The 24,263-nt window shown below is 42.5% G+C and overlaps 1 protein-coding gene across 3 annotated transcripts in view; it reads left to right on the top strand.

The window, feature by feature from the left end:
- prkcz (protein kinase C, zeta) overlaps positions 1 to 24,263 on the top strand; it is a 102,647-nt gene that overhangs the window by 11,578 nt on the left and 66,806 nt on the right. For all 3 annotated transcript variants that reach the window (XR_015717055.1, XM_087834475.1, XM_087834474.1), the window contains exons 3-4: positions 1,853 to 1,942; positions 4,165 to 4,215. Coding sequence is in view for 2 of the 3 variants with exons in the window: in XM_087834475.1 (XP_087690601.1) it covers positions 1,853 to 1,942; positions 4,165 to 4,215 (141 nt within the window). In the remaining variant the exon portion in view is untranslated. The remainder of the gene's footprint in view (positions 1 to 1,852; positions 1,943 to 4,164; positions 4,216 to 24,263) is intronic.

Here is a 24,263-nt window from a genome sequence, read left to right as displayed (position 1 = left end):
CTTTGAGTAATTTGAATAACGTGATTATAAAAACACGCTCTGTAGCGCTCAGCTGTCACCATGTTGACGTGTGTTTCGCCCACATTTGTGACTCAACATAGACTTGCAGGTTTTTCAACCAAAACACTGATCACACAACAGCAGCAGTGATGATGATGATGTAGTTTAACATGGAGTCCAGCTATACACAGTGAAGAGCAAAGAGGCGGAGCCGTTACAGAGCCGGTGACCTCAGGTCGAGTAAACAGTGCAGCGCTGTTCCTGCAGAGGTTAACCTTCACTGCAACACACACACCTACAGACACACACGGACACACAGACACCTGCAGACACACAGACACACACAGACATCTGCAGACACACAGACACACACACACAGATAGACACAGACAGACACACACACACGCAGTAGCGGTTTTAGATACGGGCTACACGGGCGGTTGCCCGGGGTGGCATCATGGTGGGGGGCGGCATAAAAAATAAATAAATAAAATTTAAAAAGTTGCTCGTACTCATGCTGTGCGACGTCATGCCAGCGCATATTCGGAATGGCATAGGCACCGATCGGTTTTCTATCGCCCATTTGCTGGGAGTAAGGGCGCCCTCCGTTTGCGAGGTGCACCTGCTGCTGGCGGCACAGGGAGGAGAGGGAGGGGTGGCAAGGATTCTCTGGCTGGCTGGAGTAGCATCTAATAACCAGCTCGCAAAATGAAAGAAAATAAAAACAAACCAACAAACACGAAAACACCAGACATTATGATACAGACTTATAATTTGCACCGATGTTTTTCCTCGGTGCGCCTGCTCGCTGCTGAATTCAAAGTAAACTTTATTGTCATCTCTGCTACATACAGTGCAGTATATAGAGAGACGAGACGACGAGGCTCCAGTTACAGCAGTGCAAGTAAACAAACAATAAATATAAGAAGAGTAAGAAAATAAATACACACTTTAGAACTCGAGGCAAAGGGATCACTAACAATTTAAAATTTATATTTTATATTTTGATGATTTAATGTCTCACACACAACCCGTGGGAAGGGGAGGGGGGCCCTGCTGCTTCCAAATAGAACACATTTCATTCATAATGTTGTAAATCCAAGCCCATTATGTATTCATGATTTGAATGAGGGAGTCTTCGCCCAGGGCGCCAAACAGGCTAGGACCGCCACTGCACACACGCACGCACACACAGACACACGCACACACACACACACAGACAGACACACGCACGCACACACACAGACAGACACACACACACAGACAGACACACAAACACACAGACAGACACACACACACAGACACACACACAAACACACAGACAGACACACACAGACAGACACACACACATAGACACAAACACACAGACAGACACCTGCAGACACAGACAGACAGACACAAGCACACAGACACACACACATGTAAAATCGGCCTCATGCAGACGATCCATTAATACAATTAAAGCGTTCGGTTTGTTTCCACAGATGAAGGATGTTGTTATTGTGTTGTTATATTTTCTAAAATGGAAACCTATGAAGGATCTGTGGGTTTTTTCTCTTTTGAATATTTATTATTGCTCAGTAATAAAAGTATTGTATCCAATTACTTAGGTTAGATGAAACTTTATTAATCCTTCAGGTGGGTTCCTCTGGGAAATTCAGTTTACTTGATAAATTAAGGCTAGATTACTCTATTACATATTACTATTACTCTAATCGATGGTTGCAGCCCCAGTCAAAAGTAAAAACTCCTGAGAACTTAAACTGAATTGGACCGTTAAACCTTGAACAGTCTGTAGTCCTGATCAGAAGATTATATTGATAAGATTGCATGCATGTGTTTGTCTGTGTAGGGGACCCGTGTACCATCTCCTCTCAGATGGAGCTAGAGGAGGCGCTACGGATTTACAGTCGAACCAAAAGGTCTGGATTACTGTTGCATGGTGAGTTTGGGAAAACTTTTCATTAAAGAGGATCTGCATGCATATTTCCAGGAATACACTACCGGTCAAAGGTTTACAACACCCCAATTTTTCCAGTTATTTATTGCAATTCAAGTCGTTCAAGTCCAGTGAATAGTTTAAAATGGTACAAAGGGTGAACTGCCACACTGTGGTACCATAAGCTCGTCAGCATCCGTTGAACAGTGTTGTACTGCAGAAAGTAGTGTGATGGTACAAGAATGGGGAGAAAAAGGTGATTAACAATGGAAGAGAGACAGACCATCATATAAATGTCGGTCTGTCCTACAGAGAAACTGCAAAGAAAGTCAAGGTGTCAGTGAGTACAGTTTCCTTCAGCATCCAAAGGCTCAGAAACAAACTGTGACAGGAAGAGGTCTGCAGACCCAAAGACACGACTCAATCAGAGGACAAGTTTCTGAGAGTTGGATAGGCGACTCACAGGACAACAGTTTTAAGCAGCTTTACAGTGGTCGTAGTAAGAAAGTCTCAGTTTCAACTGTGAAGAGAAGACTTTGAGCTGCAGGTTTGACAGGAAGAGTTGCAGCAAAAAAGTCAGACATCAGAATAAGACAAAGAGGCTTGGCTGGGCCGTGAAACGCCACCATTGGACTACTGAAGACTGGAAGAAGGTATTATGGACTGATGGATCACATTTGAAATCTTGTGTTCATCACACAGGATCTTTGTGGTCGAGTAGGTAAATGATGGTTCCACAGTGTGTGGTATCGACTGTCAAACATGGAGGAGGAAGTGTGATGGTCTGGGGCTGTTTGCTGGATCCAGGGTCGGTGACTTGTACAGAGTGAGAGGCTCCCTGAACCAAAACGCGTACCACAGCGTTGTGCAGCACCATGCAGGACCCTCTGGTATGAGCCTAGTTGGTCAGGGCTTCATCCTACAGCAACATAAAGACCCAAAACATAGATCCAAGCTGTGCCAGAACTACCTCAGGAACAAAGAACAAGGTGGTGAGCTTGAAAACATGGAGTGTCCAGCACAGTCTCCAGACTTAAACCCCATCGAGCTGGTTTGAACTGGACAGAAGAGTGAAAGCAAAGCAACCTACAAGGTCCACGTTTATGGGAACTTCTGCTACAGATATGGGAGAATATTTGATTTCTTTTGTAGAAAGAAGCCACGGCTGTGTTCAGCTGCTATATCTGCCAAAGGAGGCGACTCTGATGGGTCAAAGGTTAGAATACAGTTTGGTCTATAAACTGATTCCATGATTTCTTTCCAATTACTTATTTGTGCTAACAATGAGACATTAAACTGTATCATTTTCAATAAAAAACTGGAAAATGTTGGGTTTTCTTAAACTTTTGAGCGGTAGTGTGTATTTTTAAGTGGTTGGATATTTTATATATTTACTAATTACCATGATTTTTAAAATGATAATTATAGTATCTTCTTTTTGCTTTTATGAGTTAATGTGAGTCAATGTTTCTATGGTTTGTTCTGGTAGGAGGTGCTTAAGCACGGTGTTGGTCCAAGGCTGGGCTGCTGGCCAGTCACCATTAGCCATGGAGTTAGCCCCGAGTTTAATTTCAGCTGAGTTCCTTTAGGGTCTATAAAACAGCTTGAACTTTGTTTGTTCCTGTTTCTTCTGACACATGCATCATGCATAAGTATTCAGGTCTCAGGCCTCTGAGTTAAGACTGACTGAAATAACATTGCCAGTGTAAGCTTACCGGTCCATACTGTATACTGATATCAGATAAGATTACTTAAATATTACTTTAATGCATGCCGCACTGCTTTTTTAAAAACTGTATTAACGGGGTGGCTGTAGCTCAGAAGGTAGAGTCGACACCCGGCTGCCAAAAACCCTTGGGCAAGATTCAAACCCCAAGTGTCTGCATCCAAAGGAGTATGAATGTTAGAAAAGGTATGACTGGGTGAACCTTTGTATAAAAGCCTGCGCTCAGAGCTCAGCAGGAAGCACTGTGTATGAACCCGTCCACTCTGGGTGGAAACCATCTCACTCAGGAGGAACGCTGTTTGACTCTATAGGTGTGTGTAAACAGACAAGTTCTGCTCATTGACCTTTCACACTGTTATTTAGTTTTCATTTAGTGGTTTGGTCCTCAAATGTTTATTTGTCTTTTCTTCAAATAGAAGTAATGACATTGACAAAACAAACTGTGCTGCTTGGTATGAGGACAACAACAAATGTCTGCTTTCCTTTCCTGTTTTTCCAGTATTCCCCAGTATTCCAGAGCAGCCGGGAATGCTCTGCCCCGGAGAAGACAGTGAGTAAACCTGCTCTGCTTTCATTCTGTGAGACCAAGTGAGAGTGGATGTCCTTGGACACGTATGTGTCCACGTGACACCTGGACACATAGATATCCAGTAGGGCTGTCAGCGTTAACGTGTCATCACAATTCAAATGTGTAGCACATGTAACCCGTCTGGAGCGCAGAGTGACTCAAAATCCCTGCAATGACTCTGTCAACACATTTCAGACAGTCTGGCCGAAGTTTGTCCGTGCTGCGCTGCAGATGGGTTAAAGATTCGAATCACGTTAATCCTGATGCTGCATTAACATCTTAACGCTGACAGCTCTAATATCCACGCGTTCATTTTCTTTGTTTCCACAGCTGATGTGTGCGCTCTGTCTCAATAATCAGGTGTGTTGACCTGTTTTGCACCTCTCCTGTCATTGTTGTTGTTGCCCCTGCAGTTCCATCCTACACGTGTGCGATTACTGTAGCAATAAAATGAACGTGTCCATCTCAGTCCATGCATGTGTGTTTCAGTGCATTGACACCCGTGTGTGTGCGTTCTGGTTCTTGTATACACTCTGATGGGAGTATAACAGGAACATGTTGTGCAGCAGTGGTGTTGACCCTAGATCTCAGTCCAAGCTGGTGGCAGTGGATTGGTGTGTAGAGCCAACCCAGTCCATATATCCCCAGTCCCAGTATACCTGCTGCCAGACACCATGAACACCTTCCTGGGTTGAGTGTGTGTGCCCTGCCAGACTGCAACATTTAATGTTCTGGCTGATATTTCATTTCTGTGGATTTTGGGCCTTCATGTAAGTCTGCAGGTGCAGGGCTCTGAACATCAAACACTCTATATTAAACTTCTTAAGGGTGATCATCAGCTGGTTCTTGAAGAATTGAGCATGATATGGCAAGCATGCCTATACGGAAAAGATATATATAAATCATATAAAGTTTGTATCTGTCTTGTGTGAAACTTGTATGAAAAGCATACAAGAGTGAAAACAGATATAAGATCCCTTGAATAATTATATAAATGAAACTTGTATGTTTTGGATACTTACTAAAACAATATATGAAAGTAATGAGAAAATGGCCACTTTCATGAGTAAATCATATAAGGCTTATATGATTCACTATATGAAGTAGGCCACATCTGATGCAAGTCTTTTATAAGTTTTTACTATTTCTTTTCCATATGGGTGGATTTCAGTAAGAAAGCACCTTAACTGAATCTTTTTGGTGTATGAGGGGATTTTATGGTTGGACTTGAGAAGCAGTTTGAGGTAACCAGGAGTTTATCCTGTCCGTGTAACACATGCAGAACTAGTTTAGACGTGTCGGTCAGGAAGCTTTTCTGCAAAGATGTTTCTGTGTCATTTGTGTTTTTGCTGAGTTCATGTGTGGAGTCGTCACCGCTGCTGGCTCCCCATCCCCACCAGTGTACTGTCAGGTTGCTGCTACACTCCCTCGCTGCCTATTTGCTGTGACAGCATGTTTCAGCAGCTTGTGTTGGGCGCTCCTGAGTGTGCATGTGCAGAAAAGCCTGTGTGTATGTGTTTGAGGGGAGGTGAGCCCTGTGCTGTTTTCCTGTGCCATACCACTTGAACCAGTGTGAAGACCACAGCTGTAGGTAGGTAATGAGGGATCTGGATCAGGGTCACACACACTGAGTTAGATCACTCTTGTGCTCTAAGCTGTGCTGGTCACACCCTGTGGACACATGTAATAATGTACATTAACATTGTACTAATTGTGGCTTCCTGTTTGGCTGTTTGTCATTTAACCCTCCTTAACGTAGTGCTGGTGTTGATAGGAGGAAACAAGGACTGAAGGACTGAGCTGCTTTCTCCTGAAGGGAGGAGGACAGAATAAGAATGAGGAAGCAGGGAAACATTGTTGCTCATTAATGTTTAGACTGTGTCTGTTTTTCAAGGCAGACTCAGCGCTGACAGCACTAGTAGCTACTAAACTGAATGTACTGAAGCAGTTTTCAAGGCTTTGTTCACTTCAAACAAAATGCTTTAAAATAATTCCCAGTTTTCCGTTGTGGGACTGAGCCATGGACTTTGTTCTTGTTTGTCTGATTTATAATTATGTGTAGTTCTGTTCTTCATGTCTTTAACTTTGGTTCAGCCTACATTGGTCTTATGGTTTAGATATTCTCAAAAGGTATCACAGATTATTTCATACTTTTTAAGTATGGCGTTATTTTTGTCCCACTATTCTGAGCGCACGTAAAACAATTTGCAGGTGCAAGTGTTGCATTTTGAGGAGAAATTTATTTTGAGTGAAGAAAAGCAAAATTTGAGTGAACAAAATTCATTGCTGCGTGCAAAAGATGTATTTCAGTGTTTGCTATTATACACACACACACACAATAGCAGCCCCTCGCACTCAGGTTTTGCATTTGCGCTCGCTCGCAATGTGTTGCTCGCGCTCTCAACTCTTTCTGTACACCGTTATATTTGTGCCACAAAACCAGCCAATCACAGACTTGGATGCAAAAAAAATCTGATTAGCTGTTTTGGTCTCCAATCCCAGAATCCATTTCATCCAAAACTCAAACGAGGCAGTGGCGGAGGAACACAGAGTGGCAGAGTTTGAAATATTACTCTTTCTGGGTCACAAAATAAACTTTTAAGATATTTTCATGCAAGAATGTTGCTGTGTAAACTGTGAGCAAGCGCAAATGCAAACACTGAGCGAGAGGAGCTGCTGTTGTGTGTATGTGTGTAGATAATAGCAAACACTGAAATACATCTTTTGCACGCAGCAATGAATTTTGTTCACTCGAATTTAGCTTTTCTTCGCTCAAAATAAATTTCTCCTCAAAATGCAACACTTGCACCTGCAATTTTTTTTTACGTGCCCTCAAATTTTTTTTACGTGCGCTCACAATAGTGTCACAAAAGTAACGCCATACTTAAGTAGTAATGTAATTGTTCTGCAACTCAACTCACATTGAAAACTGTCACAAAGAGCAGGTGAGAGCAGCTGTCACTGTGAGGATACTGGTAGAAAGGATCACTGGGATCAGCCGGTGTTGCTCATCTTGTTATCTGCTGAAGTTCATCCTTTGGCTTCTGAGCTGGAGTTTCCACATATTTAGCTTTGGGTTGTTTGCTACGAGCTTTGTGTTAGCATGCTGTATGTGCAGTAGCTCACAGCAATGGATGGCTGTTTGTAGTTTCATTACTTTATTACATGTAATATAATGTAATGTAATGTGATTACATTAATCTCCAAAAGTTGATTCTGTTCATCTGGACGTAGCGTTTTCTGGGAGAAACGTTTCGTTACTCATCCAAGAAAGCTCCAGCCGATCCAGGAGAGAAGGACAACCGTTGCCCAAGCGAAAACCTGTAGTGATCCCATATGTGTCAGGAGTATCGGAACAGTTGAGACGCATTTTTTTCGAAACACCGGGTCTCTGTGGCTTTTAAACCCCAAAACATGCTGCGCCAAAAATTGGTCCACCCCAAGGATCGGGTCCCCCGACACAAACAGAATAACATAGCGTACGCTGTTAAGTGCCAGGAGGATTGCCAGGATTTATACATCGGGGAAACCAAACAACCTCTGGCGAAGCGGATGGCACAACACAGAAGAGCTACCTCGTCAGGCCAGGACTCTGCAGTCTATTTACACCTACAGGCTAGTGGACACTCTTTCAAGGATGAGGATGTACACATCCTGGACAGGGAAGAACGCTGGTTTGAGCGTGGAGTCAAGGAGGCCATTTACGTGAAAAGGGAAAGACCATCTCTGAATCGAGGAGGGGGCCTAAGGGTACATCTTTCGCCATCTTACAATGCTGTGATTGCAGCCATTCCCCAACTCTCTGTGAATGGTACTCATGGCCATTGATCAGTGGTCCTTAATCAGTGGGTTTTGGTCAGTGGTTGTTGATCAATGGTCATGAGAATTTGCATAATTATGATGAAGGAACTGACCTCCCAGCCCATTGTTCGTTCAGTGGGCTGGTTTCAGTCATTATGCAAATGTACTGTTTATAAGATTGGGGAAACCTGCAATCAGCTGAGACTGAAGAAGTCACTTGGATGAGTGACGAAACGTTTCTCCCAGAAAACGCTACGTCCAGATGAACAGAATAAACTTTTGGAGATTTATTTTCCTGGATGATTGAGAATGGATCAAGATGATTACATTAATAACTATTTTCAGTTTCTGGCTCTCTTATCAATCTCTAGCACTCTTTATCCTGTCTTCCTCTCATCGCTCTTGGTTGGAAATTTGGTGCTATATACAGTGGCTTGCAAAAGTATTCGGCCCCCTTGAACTTTCACACATTTTGTCACATTACAGCCACAAACATGAATCAATTTTATTGGAATTCCACGTGAAAGACCAATACAAAGTGGTGTGGAGAAGTGGAACAAAAATCATACATGATTCCAAACATTTTTTACAAATAAATAACTGCAAAGTGGGGTGTGTGTAATTATTCAGCCCCCTTTGGTCTGAGTGCAGTCAGTTGCCCATAGACATTGCCTGATGAGTGCTAATGACTAAATAGAGTGCACCAGTGTGTAATCTAATGTCAGTGCAAATACAGCTGCTCTGTGACGGCCTCAGAGGCTGTCTAAGAGAATATTGGGAGCAACAACACCATGAAGTCCAACGAACACACCAGACAGGTCAGGAATAAAGTTATTGAGAAATTTAAAGCAGGCTTAGGCTACAAAAAGATTTCCCAAGCCTTGAACATCCCACGGAGCACTGTTCAAGTGATCATTCAGAAATGGAAGGAGTATGGCACAACTGTAAACCTACCAAGACAAGGCCGTCCACCTAAACTCAGGCCGAACAAGGAGAGCGCTGATCAGAAATGCAGCCAAGAGGCCCATGGTGACTCTGGACGAGCTGCAGAGATCTACAGCTCAGGTGGGGGATTCTGTCCATAGGACAACTATTAGTCGTGCACTGCACAAAATTGGCCTATATGGAAGAGTGGCAAGAAGAAAGCTATTGTTAACTGAAAACCATAAGAAGTCCTGTTTGCAGTTTGCCACAAGCCATGTGGGGGACACAGCAAACATGTGGAAGAAGGTGCTCTGGTCAGATGAGACCAAAATGGAACTTTTTGGCCAAAATGCAAAATGCTATGTGTGGCGGAAAACTAACACTGCACATCACTCTGAACACACCACCCCCACTGTCAAATATGGTGGTGGCAGCATCATGCTCTGGGGGTGCTTCTCTTCAGCAGGGACAGGGAAGCTGGTCAGAGTTGATGGGGAGATGGATGGAGCCAAATACAGGGCAATCTTGGAAGAAAACCTCTTGGAATCTGCAAAAGACTTGAGACTGGGGCGGAGGTTCACCTTCCAGCAGGACAACGACCCTAAACATAAAGCCAGGGCAACAATGGAATGGTTTAAAACAAAACCTATCCATGTGTTAGAATGGCCCAGTCAAAGTCCAGATCTAAATCCAATCGAGAATCTGTGGCAAGATCTGAAAACTGCTGTTCACAAACGCTGTCCATCTAATCTGACTGAGCTGGAGCTGTTTTGCAAAGAATAATGGGCAAGGATTTCAGTCTCTAGATGTGCAAAGCTGGTAGAGACATACCTTAAAAGACTGGCAGCTGGAATTGCAGCAAAAGGTGGTTCTACAAAGTATTGACTCAGGGGGCTGAATAATTATGCACACCCCACTTTTCAGTTATTTATTTGTAAAAAATGTTTGGAATCATGTAGGATTTTCGTTCCACTTCTCACGTGTACACCACTTTGTATTGTTCTTTCATGTGGAATTCCAATCAAATTGATTCATGTTTGTGGCTGTAATGTGACAAAATGTGGAAAAGTTCAAGGGGGCTGAATACTTTTGCAAGCCACTGTAAATAAAATTGAATTGAACTGAATAATTAAACCTTGCAGCGGGTTACATTTAACACTGCTGTTAATAAAAGTGTGCCTAGTTTGTGTTCGTGCTTCTCCGTGTAATTCTGCTGTTGTCAGAAGCTCTGTGGACACCTGAGGCCTGACTTTGTGACTTTGTTCGGTGTGTTTTGCTCTTTTGGTCGTCTTGAGAATTCATTGTTCCCTGCACAGATTCCAGGTTCCAGATGAAGGGGCTCTTGGGGATTATTGGGATTTCCCTCTAATATCATGGGTCCTGCTATGGTTTGGAGCCTGAGTAAGATAAAGGAATTGGTTTGGATTAAATAAATCCATCCAGTGGCCGCTACATTAACTCATGACAACTTTGGATTTCTACTAGAAACAGTCGATCATATTTGTTTGTCAAAGCTGAATCCAGGGCGAACTACGCTAAATTAGCATTTTTAGCTAACAGCTACAATAAGCATAAAAGTTACTGTACGGCTATCATTTGTTAACATGATGCTTGTTCTTATACATGTAATACATTTATTACCAACCTGAGTTTATCCGCTGGTCATTTGACATGACGAATGACTTCTGAAGTCTTAATTCAGCTCAAGATGCTGTAGATTCCCGTCAGTAATGCTTTCGGTCCGCTAGTAAAACGTAGTTCTATTAATCTGCGTTCAATTACTCTTGAACCGGAACAGGATGTAAGTCCGAAAAAAACTGAATTTTGGAACTGAAACTGAATGGTGAGAAGTGAATCTGAAATTATTCGAGAACTAAATTTTTAAAGGATAAAATACGATTTCAAAGCAAATGAATTCATTTTCAAAATATAAAATTCAATTTCAATTTAGTGATGATCATTTTCAAACCAATAAATTGAATTTCAAATTAGGCTAATTCAAATTCAGTTTTTAAAAGTATTTATTCAAGTTACAATTCAGATTCAATCCTAGCAATTCAAATATGAATTTAACTTCAGTTTCTGATGGCACAGATTTCTGCCCATACACCTCTCCTTTGGTTTCCTCTCAGATCAAACCTGGAAACTGTAGGTGGCTTTCAGCTCACTTCCTTATAAAACTGTGGTTTTTCGTAAATTGACCAAAATTATACCAAGAAAATCCAACGTGTTACTAATGTGAAGCTCTGTGCTGACAACAGATGAGGCTCCGCTTGAAAGCAGCTGGCTTTCTTTTTCTGTGTGTGTGTGTGTGTGTGTGTGTGTGTGTGTGTGTGTGAAGAGGAAACAGACTCTCCTGTGTGCACACAGAGCGATGGAAGGTGGGAGGAGGCACTGAAATCCCGGATGATGTGCTCAGTGGATGGAGGCTGCCCTGCCTTGCACCAGATTCTGTGATAAAGCATTCCCCCTCACCACCACCAAGCCCTACCCATCCCCCCTCCCCTCCTCCCAGCACAAACCCCCACACCACCCTAGCACCTCCCTCTCTCTGTGGCACCGCTGTCTGGCAAGGGAGGAGCCTCGAGTGCTGCTGCATCACAACATAGGTTGACATGAGATGTGGTGCGAGAGCGAGGGCGGGTGCATTGTACCGTACAGACATCGGCTCCAACACGGGCACTCGCTTTCCTCCCTGCTTCTCTGGTTTTTGTTCTGCCTGCAAAAGCCAAGAAAAAAAAATGGCTGAGATGTGACTTCATCAAGGACGAGCTCTGCAAGCAGACGGGAGAAAGAGACAGAGCGAGAGAATCAAAGAGCCTTGTGAAGAGCAAGGAGAATATCTCAGAGGGAGGGAGGGAGGCGAGGATATAATGAAATAAATCCCAGAGAGGAGAGAGAGAGGGAGGGATCGTCAGAGGGATGTAGCAGTGTGTATCCTCGCCAGCTCGCCACACACACATACATGAACACACACTCACAAACACTGAGCGTGGATTATGTGCTGACAGAGGAGGACAGAGAGGAGAAGGCACACCGGGCGGTGAGCTATCTTATCAGCTATCCATCCTTCCACCCATCCATCTTTCATCAGTCTGTGCTTCCATGTCACACCACAGAGACAATGGATCTGTGCCGAGCGTGTGAATCTTCATCCATAACAAGGATGTGTGATTGATGTCTGCGTTATAGCCGGTTGGGCCACGCACAGCAGGCAAGGACTGAATGTAAGCTGCTAACAGCGCTAGCAGGGCAGTGTTTGTATCGCAGTCACGAAGGGCCGACTGTGTGCCACTTAAACGAGAGGCTACACCTGCCGACGAGGGTGACACAGTGCTGCTTTACATGTGAGTGAGGGCTTGCATTGTTATGGTGTCTGCTAGTGCTGCGATTCAGAGGTGTTTCAGTGACATCAACGGGATTTAATGGCAGCGATGCAGACTGGCACATCAGAGCTCTGTTCCACTGGATGCACTGGGATTTCTTAACCTAGATTGACTGGGAAAGCTAATCCTTTGTGACTGAGACTGTGTCTCTGTCTGACACAAATGTCACTGGTATAAAATGCAATAACAATTAAAGCTAGGATAGAAAACAGGGCAGTGATCAGTCTGTTGATGCTATGGGTGACCTTCACAAACCTGTCACTGTTTCTCTCTGTGCCTTACACAGGATGTGTAAGGATCAATGTCCTAAAAAGCCCCAAATCTTCATTTTCTCTGTGTGTATATTGTCAAATAATGCGCACACACATGCCATACAAGGCTTACATGACAATACTGGAAGTGTCTCTGTCTGTGTGTGCAGGAGCTTTATCAAATCTGAGAAAATGAACTTGGTGACATCATCGGGGTTATCTCGGGTTGTAAACACACACTTGGGTCACAGTCTGTCTGGAGACATTACATTATAGTCATATAGCAACAATGGTATTTGTCACCAGGTTGAGCAGCTCGGCAGAATGAGGATCCAAAGCAGCTTCATGGTGATCATGTCCTGGTATTTAGTGTCCACTGTGGACACCCTGCTGTGATGTTACCACTGGTTTCCCACCAGGTTGTTTCTTGGAGAGAAACCTGTCAATGTTTGAGGAGATTGTGGTGCAGCTGATTAGCAAGGTGCATCCATGTCATGTAGATAAAAGGTTTGCATCCATGTGGACAGCATCTCCAAACCGCGGTGCTCATGGTTTAATGGCATGCTCTGTGGGTGTTACTACAGCACGCTCTTCCTGTGCTTGATCAGTTGCTCGTACTTTGAATGTTTCTTTGCCCAAAGTGACGAGGCACTTTAGCGTTCAGCTTCTCCTTCCTTGGCTTGTTCTCTGCAGCGCTGGGGGGAGTATTACATCTCAGAGGCTATATCTGGCTCTGGAAACATTCTGGGTTTCTTGGGCCTATAGTGGCTGTGCTCTATGCAACGTGAGTCATGCTGGATATTGATCCTTTCTAACTATTTCTGAGTGGGACTGGCACAGAAGGTTTGTTGGAAGTTTCTGTCATGCGTGCCAGTTTTGCTGACTGGACACTGACCTATTATTAGCTCTTTATGGATCAGCTGAACAGCTTTGTCTATCAGCAGTGTAGCCACTGATATGTAATGCTACATAATAACAGATGTGCTGGATAGTGATGTGACTGTCAGTATCATCTGTACCATGTACAACAGCTGTCTCCTGGTTTTCTTCCTTTGCAGGGCCCATTGATATTGCATTATGGGGCTCCAGTCAGCCTGCAAGTGGTTAATCTGGTTAAACTGGCCCAGTGAACTGCTGCTTTAATATCAGGCTAACCGTGGAGTAGGAAACCTCTTCATGTTACTCTTCTACAACGAGTCCCTAATTTAAAGAGGGAGCAGCATCTGTTTCCAGTCTTTGTGTTGCCACACTGTTGTTAGAAGCTGATGCATGTGGCGTGTAATGGTATTGTGCAGCTACTGCAGTCCCAGCATGTGCACACACTTCCAAGTGTTAAAAGATCAGCGTGAGAGGATATGTGACAGAGCAGGCCACAAACTAAAGGCTGTGTATTGGTCACTGTCTGCCTTTTGTTACTTATTACTGAACCTTAAAGGCAAGGATGGCTCTGTCCGTGCTGGGAGGTGTTCTGTGCAGAGACCACAGTGTTTCCATCATCAGCACTTCAGATAACACCCCAATTAGAAATGCACACAGCACTCATCCTGGTCCTAATCACCATGCTGGTTGACCTTTCTTTGGAGCGTTTCTATATACTGATTAGCATTAATATGTACAAACAGTGTCGAGTGATAGTCTGCACAGCTTTCACTGTTGATGTAATATAGTCCCTTAAACTGAGCCCTTTATTGTCCCAATGTATTATTTACATTATAATGAGGAATGCATTGATTTGGCTGAGTACTGGCATACTTGGGGATTACATCATCTCATCAGCCCTGGCTTAGGCAGTGCTTTGAAAATCCACTTTCAGCGTACTCATTACTTGCTTTAAGTTGAAGTCACTAATGTAATCCTGTGGGATGCCTCAGCTCACCGATATAATCTGATTGCTTCTGTAAACTGATGTAGCTCCATGGCAACCCAAAACTAACGACTGGTTTATACACTATAGCTCATATTGGTAGTCGTTCAAGTCAAGTCAAGTGTTTTTATCTGACCAACTAATCCAGGTCATGTATGTATAGTCAAGATGCTTCATGCTTCTGACAGCTGACATCTTCATTCTACCAGCTGGAGTTTATAAAGTCCAAGAATATCAACAGTGAACACATCAAACTAAAGAGGCCGCTGAGTAATGTTTCAGCAGAAATAAGTTGGAAAGACAGTACTTCATGTTTACCTCCTAATCGTTCAGATGAAGTTTGCAGCCAGTCTGAGCCTCTGCTGTCAGCCTGTATTTCAGCTGTGACAGGGTCATTATCGTGACCTCCACTGAAAGGAAACTGTCCTCTGTGCTTGCTGACACACTTCTTCAAAGAGTCGAGTGTGGGCTCAAAGCATAGGCGGAATCAGTCGCTGCTCCCTTTTTTAGGATCCCTGATAACTTAAATACATGAACCAGGGTCATGAAATTCTCAGGGCTTAAAAACATTTAAGTTCAGTTCAAAACTGGAACCAAATCAGTTTTGCATGAATCACAATCTAAACCCCCAAATCATCTTTTCTATGACCAGCTTTGCTCGTGGGCTGTTTCCTCATTTAAGTAGCAGGACTGTGCCAGTCTAATGTCTATAATGTGGCTTAACAGAAACCATCATTATCGCTTGTATTAATTAAAAAATTCACTGAGTGATCTTAAATACTTCTTAAAGCCCCGGTACACCTTGGATTCCAGTGTTTCCCTCACAGAGTATCATGTGTGAGTCAGTGATGTGTTATAGGCAGTACTGAACAAACTGCTTCACTTCAGAGCAACAGTGCAGCCTGATCTATTGTTGCATGCTGCACAGTGGAACCAGCACATTAGCTGCACCTGCAGCAACAGTTATAATAACGACACAAACTAAAGGAGGCTTTAGGCCAGAGCCCCAGCCTGATGTCACATGACGTCCTGGTTTAAAAGCTCTTTTTAATGTCGCTCATCAGAAGCTGCAGCTGCTGACAACTGTCAACAGGTTTGATACCAGATAGAAATATGGTTTAAAATGCTTGAGTGTTGTGAGGAGCTGTCGCTGGTGCAGCAGAAGGAATCCTGAAAAAATTAGGATGCTTTTCAAGCTCCTTCCCACAACAGCAGGTCAGAGCTGAGGAACCTTGATCGAAGAATTTTTGTACCTTGGAAACAAAAAGCAACAACTGCAGCGGCACACATTGTGCAGCCTGCTAGCTTTGTTTGTCCTGGCAAAAAGTAAGCAGGCTTTTACTGATAAATGCAGAAACACAGTTTAGCTGTTTAGGTGGCTCTCAGGAATCACTGACCCATCCTGTACAGTTACCACATTATCCAACCCCTGCAGTTCATCCGATAATGCGAGTATAAGGAACACTTTTCCCACATCCATGGTGATAGTTTTAATGACCTAAAATCAAGAATTTTACTGTGCTTATCTGAGGACAGCTGAATGCTGTTCAAACCATGTGCATGGCTGCCGCTTTGTGATTCTTCTTTTCTTTGCACATTTCTAACGTATACATTTCACAGCTCGTCTTAATAATAACAGCTAATAATTAAATGCAGAGTGGTGTGTAAACACTCAGGATACACACAGGACAACCTGAATCAGCTCTAACTGTACACTTTGTCAGAAAGTTTTAAACCTAACCTTAAAACCAGAGAGGGTGGGAGCTGGTTCATCAGAAGATGAAGGCTCTGCCTCCTCTTCTACTTTCATAGATCCAGGAAGCACAAGTAAGCCTGCAGTGCAAGAGCGATGTGCTCTAATGAGGCTAAACGGTCATTAAGATAAGATGGGGCCTGATTATTTAAGACCTTGTATGTGAGGAGCAGGATTTTGAATTCTGGATTTAACAGGGAGCCAATGAAGGGAAGTCAATACAGGAGAAATCTGCTCTCTCTTTCTAGTCCCTGTCAGTACTCTTGCTGCAGCATTTTTGATTAGCTGAAGGCTTTCAGGGAGTTTTTAGGACTTCCTGATAATAATGAATTGCAGTAGTCCAGCCTGGAAGTAATAAATGCATGAACTAGTTTTTCAGCGTCACTCTGAGACAGGATATTTCTAATTTTAGAGATGTTGCACAAATGGAAGAAAGCAGTCTTACATATTTGTTTAATATGTGCGTTGAAGGACATATCCTGGTCAAAAATGACTCCAAGGTTCCTCACAGTGTTACTGGAGGCCAAGGTAATGCCATCCAGAGTAAGAATCTGGTTAGATACCATATTTCTAAGATTTTCAGGGCCGAGTAGAATAACCTCAGTTTGATCTGAATTAAGAAGCAGAAAGTTAGTGGCCATCCAGGTCTTTATGTCTTTAAGACATTCCTGCAGTTTAACTAATTGGTGTGTGTTATTCAGTGAATGGATCATCAGCTTAAATCCAAATTCATCTGTGTTCTTGATGTGACCCAACTTTGACCATGAACCCCACAGTCACTGTGAACAGTCCCACACACTGCTTTGCTGTAGATTCATCAAAGTACAACTAACTAACTTATTTGTCCTGCAGTAAACTTTTTCCAGCTCTAAGTGCAGTTATGTCTCATTGTTGTACAGTTAGCAAACACACGGTGACAAACTTCATCCAAGCAGTTTGTGTGTTTGCTGAAATGTGCTGCCCACTTTAAGCCTCAAGTATCGAACTATAGATGATCCATAAATGGGACATTTATTCCTCTTTCCCTGGTGATGAAGGCATCAGTAGGATTGCTGTTGGATGTGTCACTGTGCCCACATGTTTGATGTTGGAAGATGCACAATGACATGGAATAAAAACTCAAATCTGTTAAACTGTTAAAGCAGCAAGAGTTTTGAAACTGTAAGGAGTAGAACATGCACGTATATCAGGTAGTAACAGTAATCAGCTGTCTGGAAAATAAATAATTTTCACCTGTTATCAGCTCCCGTTTGGGAAGTCTGAAGGACATCTTGCATTTTTTTCCAGTTCAGGACAAAAGTACCAGGTGATCTTTGTACGTTGATTGCAGTGTGATTGCTCTGCACGTGAATCTGTGGGGTTTAGTCGATGTTTGATCGTATCTCCCGACCCAGGTGTGCACTTCTTCTCAAGCTTTGCTGTGGTCCGAGTGGTCGTAACGTTGTCATTTTGTCTTTGCTAGTTAAGCAGTTGTTCTGTACATGGTTCAGTTTAAAAGCCCTGTTTGAAAAGAAAAGTGTGTGTGAGTGTGACAGTCACACATCACAGAGCTCAGCTGTCAAAGAGCAGGAGCCGGCGATGACTTAGTTCAGTCTGGGACATGCTGAACATGACAGAGAGGGTTAACCACATCAGTCAGTTACACCTCTGTCAGTCATACACTAGGGGTGGGGGAAAAAATCGATACTGTGTAGTATGGTGATATTTTGTTTGCTAATAATGTATCGATACAGGGACAGCAGAAATAGATATTTTGTTACAAAAAAGGTTTTGTGGACTGGAACATGCTCTGACTTCAGAGCATGTTGATCCTTTTTCTGAGCAAGAATCCTGACATTCCTTCACTGTCCAAATGTGTTTAACTTTTTTTTGGCAGCAATAAACATGACAGTTTACTTATTTTAATTTAAGACATGTTTTATTTTAATTAAGTTTAAAACTTTTTTATTTAATGCAAAATTATATTTTGTTTTAATTTACTTTCAAATTCTTCAGTTGTTGAATGGGCTGCATAGTTTTCATAAATTGCATAGTTCAGAATAGCTATAATTGTACCAGATGGTTGCATTCAGTTAAGTTGGACTAGACTGTAATACAAACCGTTCAGTTTGTCAACAATAAAACTGAAATGAGAGAAAGACTGAGTGTGAGACTTTGATATTAGATAAAATGAATATTGATAAAGTTTACCTTTATGTACAGAATCTGAATATCGCAAAATATTTTTAAAAATTGCAATAATATCGTATCGTGCGTTAAGTATTGTGATAATATCGTATCGTGGGATGTATGGTGATTCCCACCTCTATCATACACCAAGGAGCTGCTCAGGTCAGACTCACACCGATCATTAAAATGCTCAATAAACAATATTCAGGTTTATGTTTCTTAACGTGCAGAGTGATAACGAAGTACAATTGTGCCCAGAAAAGTATTCACCGTTATCTGTTATGTCCGTTCATATCATACCGGTATAATGTCGGGCAACGATAAGAAAATGAAATATTGCAATAGAATATGGGTAAAACGCGCATGCGCAGTGCCTTTGTTTTCATACGCAAACGGCGTATGAAAACGCGTGCCGGCGACAGAGAATGAGAAGGGCGAAAGTGGATCGTTGAATGAAACAGATGAGCCAGAATTGGTTTGTAAAAATGCTGCAACTTCAGTGGTGTAGAACTGGTTTAGCTTTCGTCTGTCAGCTACACAACAAAGCACTATTTTTGGTAGAGCATGCTAGCGGGCCGTCGTTATTACCGTGTTTTTTGGAAAATACGGCACATTTAAAATCATTCCTTTGATTTTTCTGAAAATCGACAGTGCCCCTTATAATCCCGTGTGCCTTATGTATGAATTCTGGTTGTGTTTACTGACCTCGAAACGATTTTATGTACACGGCGCTGGAAAATGTTTTAGTACGACTTTGCTAAGCTACGAACCCGCACCGCTTGATGGGCATTACGGCTATCGTAGGCAGGAGCCTCGTGGAGTGATACGTACTGTGCTTCAACATAATATTACCGTATTGTGTGTGTATAACCTCTTTTTTAAGTTTTGTGGATATTATACATGGTTATGCTGAGGATATGTCGGCCAATTTCCACTGGAAATGCCTTTTGGTTAAACTGTCAGCAAGGAATTTGCATTTGCACTGTTAAATTTTATATAACTTTAAAGCACATAAAAAAACAGCTGCTTCTTTAAGTGAAAATACATAGATTTTTTTTTTTTTGGCACGAATAAAGTTGTGGAGTTGTAAAGTATTTTGTCTAGTGTCAATTATATCGTCAGTTATATCATTATCGCAAATTTTCAAATGTATATCATGTTTTTGGTCATATCGCCCTGCTCTAGTGTCTTGTACGGTCATACGTGATGTTACATCACACATGTTCACACACTGTGATTTCTGTAACCGTTCCTGAGCTCATGCAGTGACTTACCACACGTCTGTTTCTATGCAGTGAGGACCCGCCTATCACAGGCATTCACTTGGCGTCCTGCTGTTATAGTATAGAGGACGAGCCAAATGCTGAAACTGTCAGTTTTCTGAAGCTTAATGACCCTCTGCCTTTCTCTGCCTCTAAGATGCTCTTTTATACCCAATCATGTTACTAACCTGTCACCAGTTAACGTAATTAGTTACAAAATTGCCTTCAGCTGTTTCTTGTTGTTTTTTGTTGCCACATCCAACTTTTTTAAAGACGTATCGCTGCCAGCAAATTGAGAATGAGCTCATACTTTTGTAATAATAAGTGTGTGTACATGGGTTTGCAAACATCTCTTCTCCTGCAGATGTTTATCAGTGCAGCTATTTAGATGTGGCTAAAACAACCTGGTTCAGTTTCGTCATGATGAAACTATTAATTGTACTTTGTATTATCTGTCTCTGTGCATCAGATCAATGAAGGTAACCCCGGCCATGGAAGGTGCTTCACATGCTCTCTTCAGGTTTTAGTTTATCCTTTAAACTCTGACCTGGTTCACTGCCATCCAATCAAATGGATGGATTTCTGTATGAACTGATTTGTTAACAGGATTTAGAAATTTGATTTGATTACAAAGCCCGGCTGTTCTGAGGTTCATCGTCCACTCAGGAGGACATTCTGTGTAAGCTGCAGAAGCGACCTAACAGATATGTCACCGTTTATTTCAGCTGTAGCTCAGTTTGCTGTAGTTTTCTCTAATAAGGCAGCTGGATGTCCGGGCTCCACACCCACAACACTGAGCACACCTCTTCACTTTTAAGCATCTCTAGCTCCAGAAATAGCAACAGTAGTTTAGTAATGTGTCAGGCCTCCTGCTGCACTGCAGCACACCCATATGTTCTCGCTGCTTGTTCTAACGAAGCAGCTGGGAAGCTTTCTGCCATTGATCTGAATGTGGAATCTGCTTGCGCCCCACATCTGCTTGGATGTATTTGATTTGCACAGACGTGACATAATTTGTTACTATTTAAGTGCATGGAGCTGAATTTCATGCAGCATTAATCATCTGGTCACATGTTGACTGAGACTAATCCAGAGCCCAAATATTATCAGCAGCTCAGGAACAAGAGCAGCGTTTGAATCTTTTCTTTAGATGGACTTTGTGTCCATTGTTTTGTAGTCTGTGACCGAATTATTCAGATGTTCAATATCAGTGTAATGCTGCCTCCTTAACCTGTTACTCAAGTTACACATATTCAGGAAAATTCAGTCACAGATTTTTAAAATGGATTTTGTGAGAGAATTTTGTTCATTTTGTGAGGACCGGTTTAAATCAGACTTTGAATCAGTTTCAGAGACACACTGCAGATTTAGCATGTTAAAGATTACAGCGGGTGAAGCCTGTGTGTTTGCTGGACATCTCTCGATCTGCATCTATCAACACTAAAACGCTCTCAGTGGTAGCTTTGTTAGCGTGGACTGTGGCACAGCAGAGCACCATTGTTCTCTCTCCAACACACTGTAGCTTCTATACTTATCAGAATGATGCATTGTGGTGTCTGCTGAGACAGCGCTGGGCAATAAGACTGGACGTCTCACTGAAACACTGAGGATAAGCATTTGTTCTGATAAAGTTATTCCAATGATGACAGTAAATCTTATGATTTTTTCAGCTATTTATTAATAAGTGACTTTTATGTATATATATGCCTGTATATATTGTGCTATTCTTAGTTATTGTCTGTCTCTGTTAATGTTTGTTTATAATGGAGCACTGTAACGAAAAATAATTTCCCCTAGGGATCAATAAAGTATTCTGATTCTGATTCTTAAAGAATTACAGTGTGTGCTATTGTACACAAGAACATCAGGATGTTTTACCAAACAAATTCAAATTTTGGCTTGGCATCAGTTTATGGCCCCGTCAGTCCCAGTGAGACGATTAGTTACACTGTGTGAAGCCACCCTCGCACACAGAGAGAATAAGCTCTTCCAAAAAATAACTGTTACGTACAAAACGGCTCACGTATAACCAACCGCAGGAGCCGCAGATACAAATGCTGCAAAATCAGTAAATAGAAGCTCAGTAAGGCTAAAAATAATAAGCTAGGAAACAGTCAGTGTAGCACTGTGTATGTTTAGTTGCATTGCCGTCTTCATAAGGAGCGTTCTTGTTATCACCTAAATCCACTTGTGGCTGCTGTAGGCTGGCACTACACTGCTGTAGGCTGGGACTAACTGCTGCGTGCTGGTAGCTTCCTAGTTGACCTGCCTGCCCTGTGCCATGTTTTTAAGCAGCTGGCACTGTGAGTGTGAGCGCTACTTACAGTGGTGGCCTTCAAACAGTGCAGACACTGAGGTACTGTTATTCCTTCTGTGGTAATGCACAGTGTCTACATGTGGCTACACTGTATTTCTGTGTCTCTTGTTGAAAGCTTTGGAAAAGCTAAAAATGACCTCAGTTATTATTTTTCAATTGAGCATGGTCCAAGTCTAGAATAGACTGTGAGCAGAGATCTGATGGTGTGATGCAGGAACTTATAGACAAGAAGGACACACCCAAATAAAAACATCTCCATTTACCTGTTTAGTCTGCATTGGCTGAACAGCTGTAAATTATTATTACTGCTATAGTAGATATTTATTTATTTATTTATTTATTTACTATGAGCTGAAAATGACAAACAACACTGTAGAAAGAGAAGCAACAAAACATGATGAAAACACCTGAGAACACATCAAACTGTACTACTGTGTATCAAAGTTAAATATCTTCATAAAAATGTTCCCTGTCAGTGTTGAACAGGTTAATCTTACTGCTGCGTATGTTTAAAGATGAGATCATGTTAAAGACTTTATATTGTGTTTATAGCAGCCGTCCATAAGGAACGTGTCAGAGTACAATCAGCTGTTCATGAGTGTGACAGTTGGCTATCGATGTGTACAGACAAACTGTTGCTGGGACATGGTCAGCTGTCATTGCTAATGTACTAAATGAGTTAATAACAGCGTTATCAAACTCCAGCTTCTCTGCATCACACACGCTGGCCCAGCGGTTACTGTGTCACACTGACACATCACTGAAAAGCCTCCACTTACTCAGGCTGGCTGTGTTTCTGAAGCACAGACTGAGCTCACAGCATGCTGGTCTGCCATCAGCTTACAGTCAGAGAGCAGCAGTTTGTGCACAAACCACCAGAGAAAAAGTCGATGGCTTGCCTGCTTCTCGTTGTTCCCATGCACATCACTGAGCTGTCCACAGGATGTGTCTGAGGCAGCCTTCTACTGTTGGCCTACAGTAGCAGAACTATTCTCAGCTCAGTTTGGAGATTTGTTTTATTTTTTTAGATGTAAAGAAACGCTTTCAGGCTTAATTGCAGTCAGATACTTTTGTGTGTTCTTGTGTCCATGCAGCTGTCCTAGCTTGACTATGTGATGGACAGTTATCTGCATATTCTGGTGAAATAGTAGCAAAAGGTACGTCCCTCCTGTGCAGATGGACACAGGAAGGGTCTGTGTTATACAGACTAATGGCTAGACTGTTAACAGAACAGAATGCAGAGGGTCACACAGCAATGTCTCCTGGGACTTGGTTGAAACAAAGCGTAACAAATAAAAAGCAGAGATTCAGTGATTCCGTTGATGTAAAGAAGTATTTGCAGTGACTTTGTGTCTGCTGATGTCCACATGACAGTCTGTGGGTTCCTGCTGTGGGACACAAGAACCTGCAGACCCTCATGTGGTAATAAATCTTCACACCTGCTACCACAGGGACTTCTGGGTGTCATCCCATCGTCTTCCCACTCAGCCTGTATGACCCAGGTGCCATGAAGCCCAGTGTGATTCTTTACTACTTTGGTATGAAGCTCTAGCATCTGATGTTTTCCTGCTGGCTGCCCTCAGCAGTAAATCGAGTCAGAGCAGAGCCTGAGTCACTGTGAGAGCAGACAGATGAGGCTTGTACACACAGCCTGCCTCTGATTATGATGCACCAGTCTCTTCATATAAGAGCTTCCAGTCTCCAGGAGGGTTTTCTTGCAGAGCCTGCCAGAGCTGATGGAATTGTGTTACTGGTTTTCATGCATGGACTGAAAAGTCATTTAACTGATAATAAGGCAGGGCTGGGCCTTCAAAGTCACACTTGAAGAACATGTTTGCTTTGATTTACAGTGGGGCAAAAAAGTATTTAGTCAACCACCGATTGTGCAAGTTCCCCCACTTAAAATGATGACAGAGGTCAGTAATTTGCACCAGAGGTACACTTCAACTGTGAGAGACAGAATGTGAAAAAAAAATCCATGAATTCACATGGTAGGATTTGTAAAGAATTTATTCGTAAATCAGGGTGGAAAATAAGTATTTGGTCACCTCAAACAAGGAAAATCCCTGGCTCTCACAGACCTGTAACGTCTTCTGTAAGAAGCTTTTCTGTCCCCCACTCGTTACCTGTATGAATGGCACCTGTTTGACCTCATCATCTGTATAAAAGACACCTGTCCACAGCCTCAACCAGTCAGACTCCAAACTCCGCCATGGCCAAGACCAAAGAGCTTTCGAAGGACACCAGGAAAAGAATTGTAGACCTGCACCAGACTGGGAAGAGTGAATCTACAATAGGCAAGC

Source organism: Neolamprologus brichardi, chromosome 20 (assembly GCF_056152115.1).
Source record: "Neolamprologus brichardi isolate AB-2024 chromosome 20, ASM5615211v1, whole genome shotgun sequence".
NCBI classification, from domain to species: domain Eukaryota; kingdom Metazoa; phylum Chordata; class Actinopteri; order Cichliformes; family Cichlidae; genus Neolamprologus; species Neolamprologus brichardi.
Note: the sequence above shows the minus strand (reverse complement) of the source record. Positions and strands in the feature narration are given on the sequence as shown.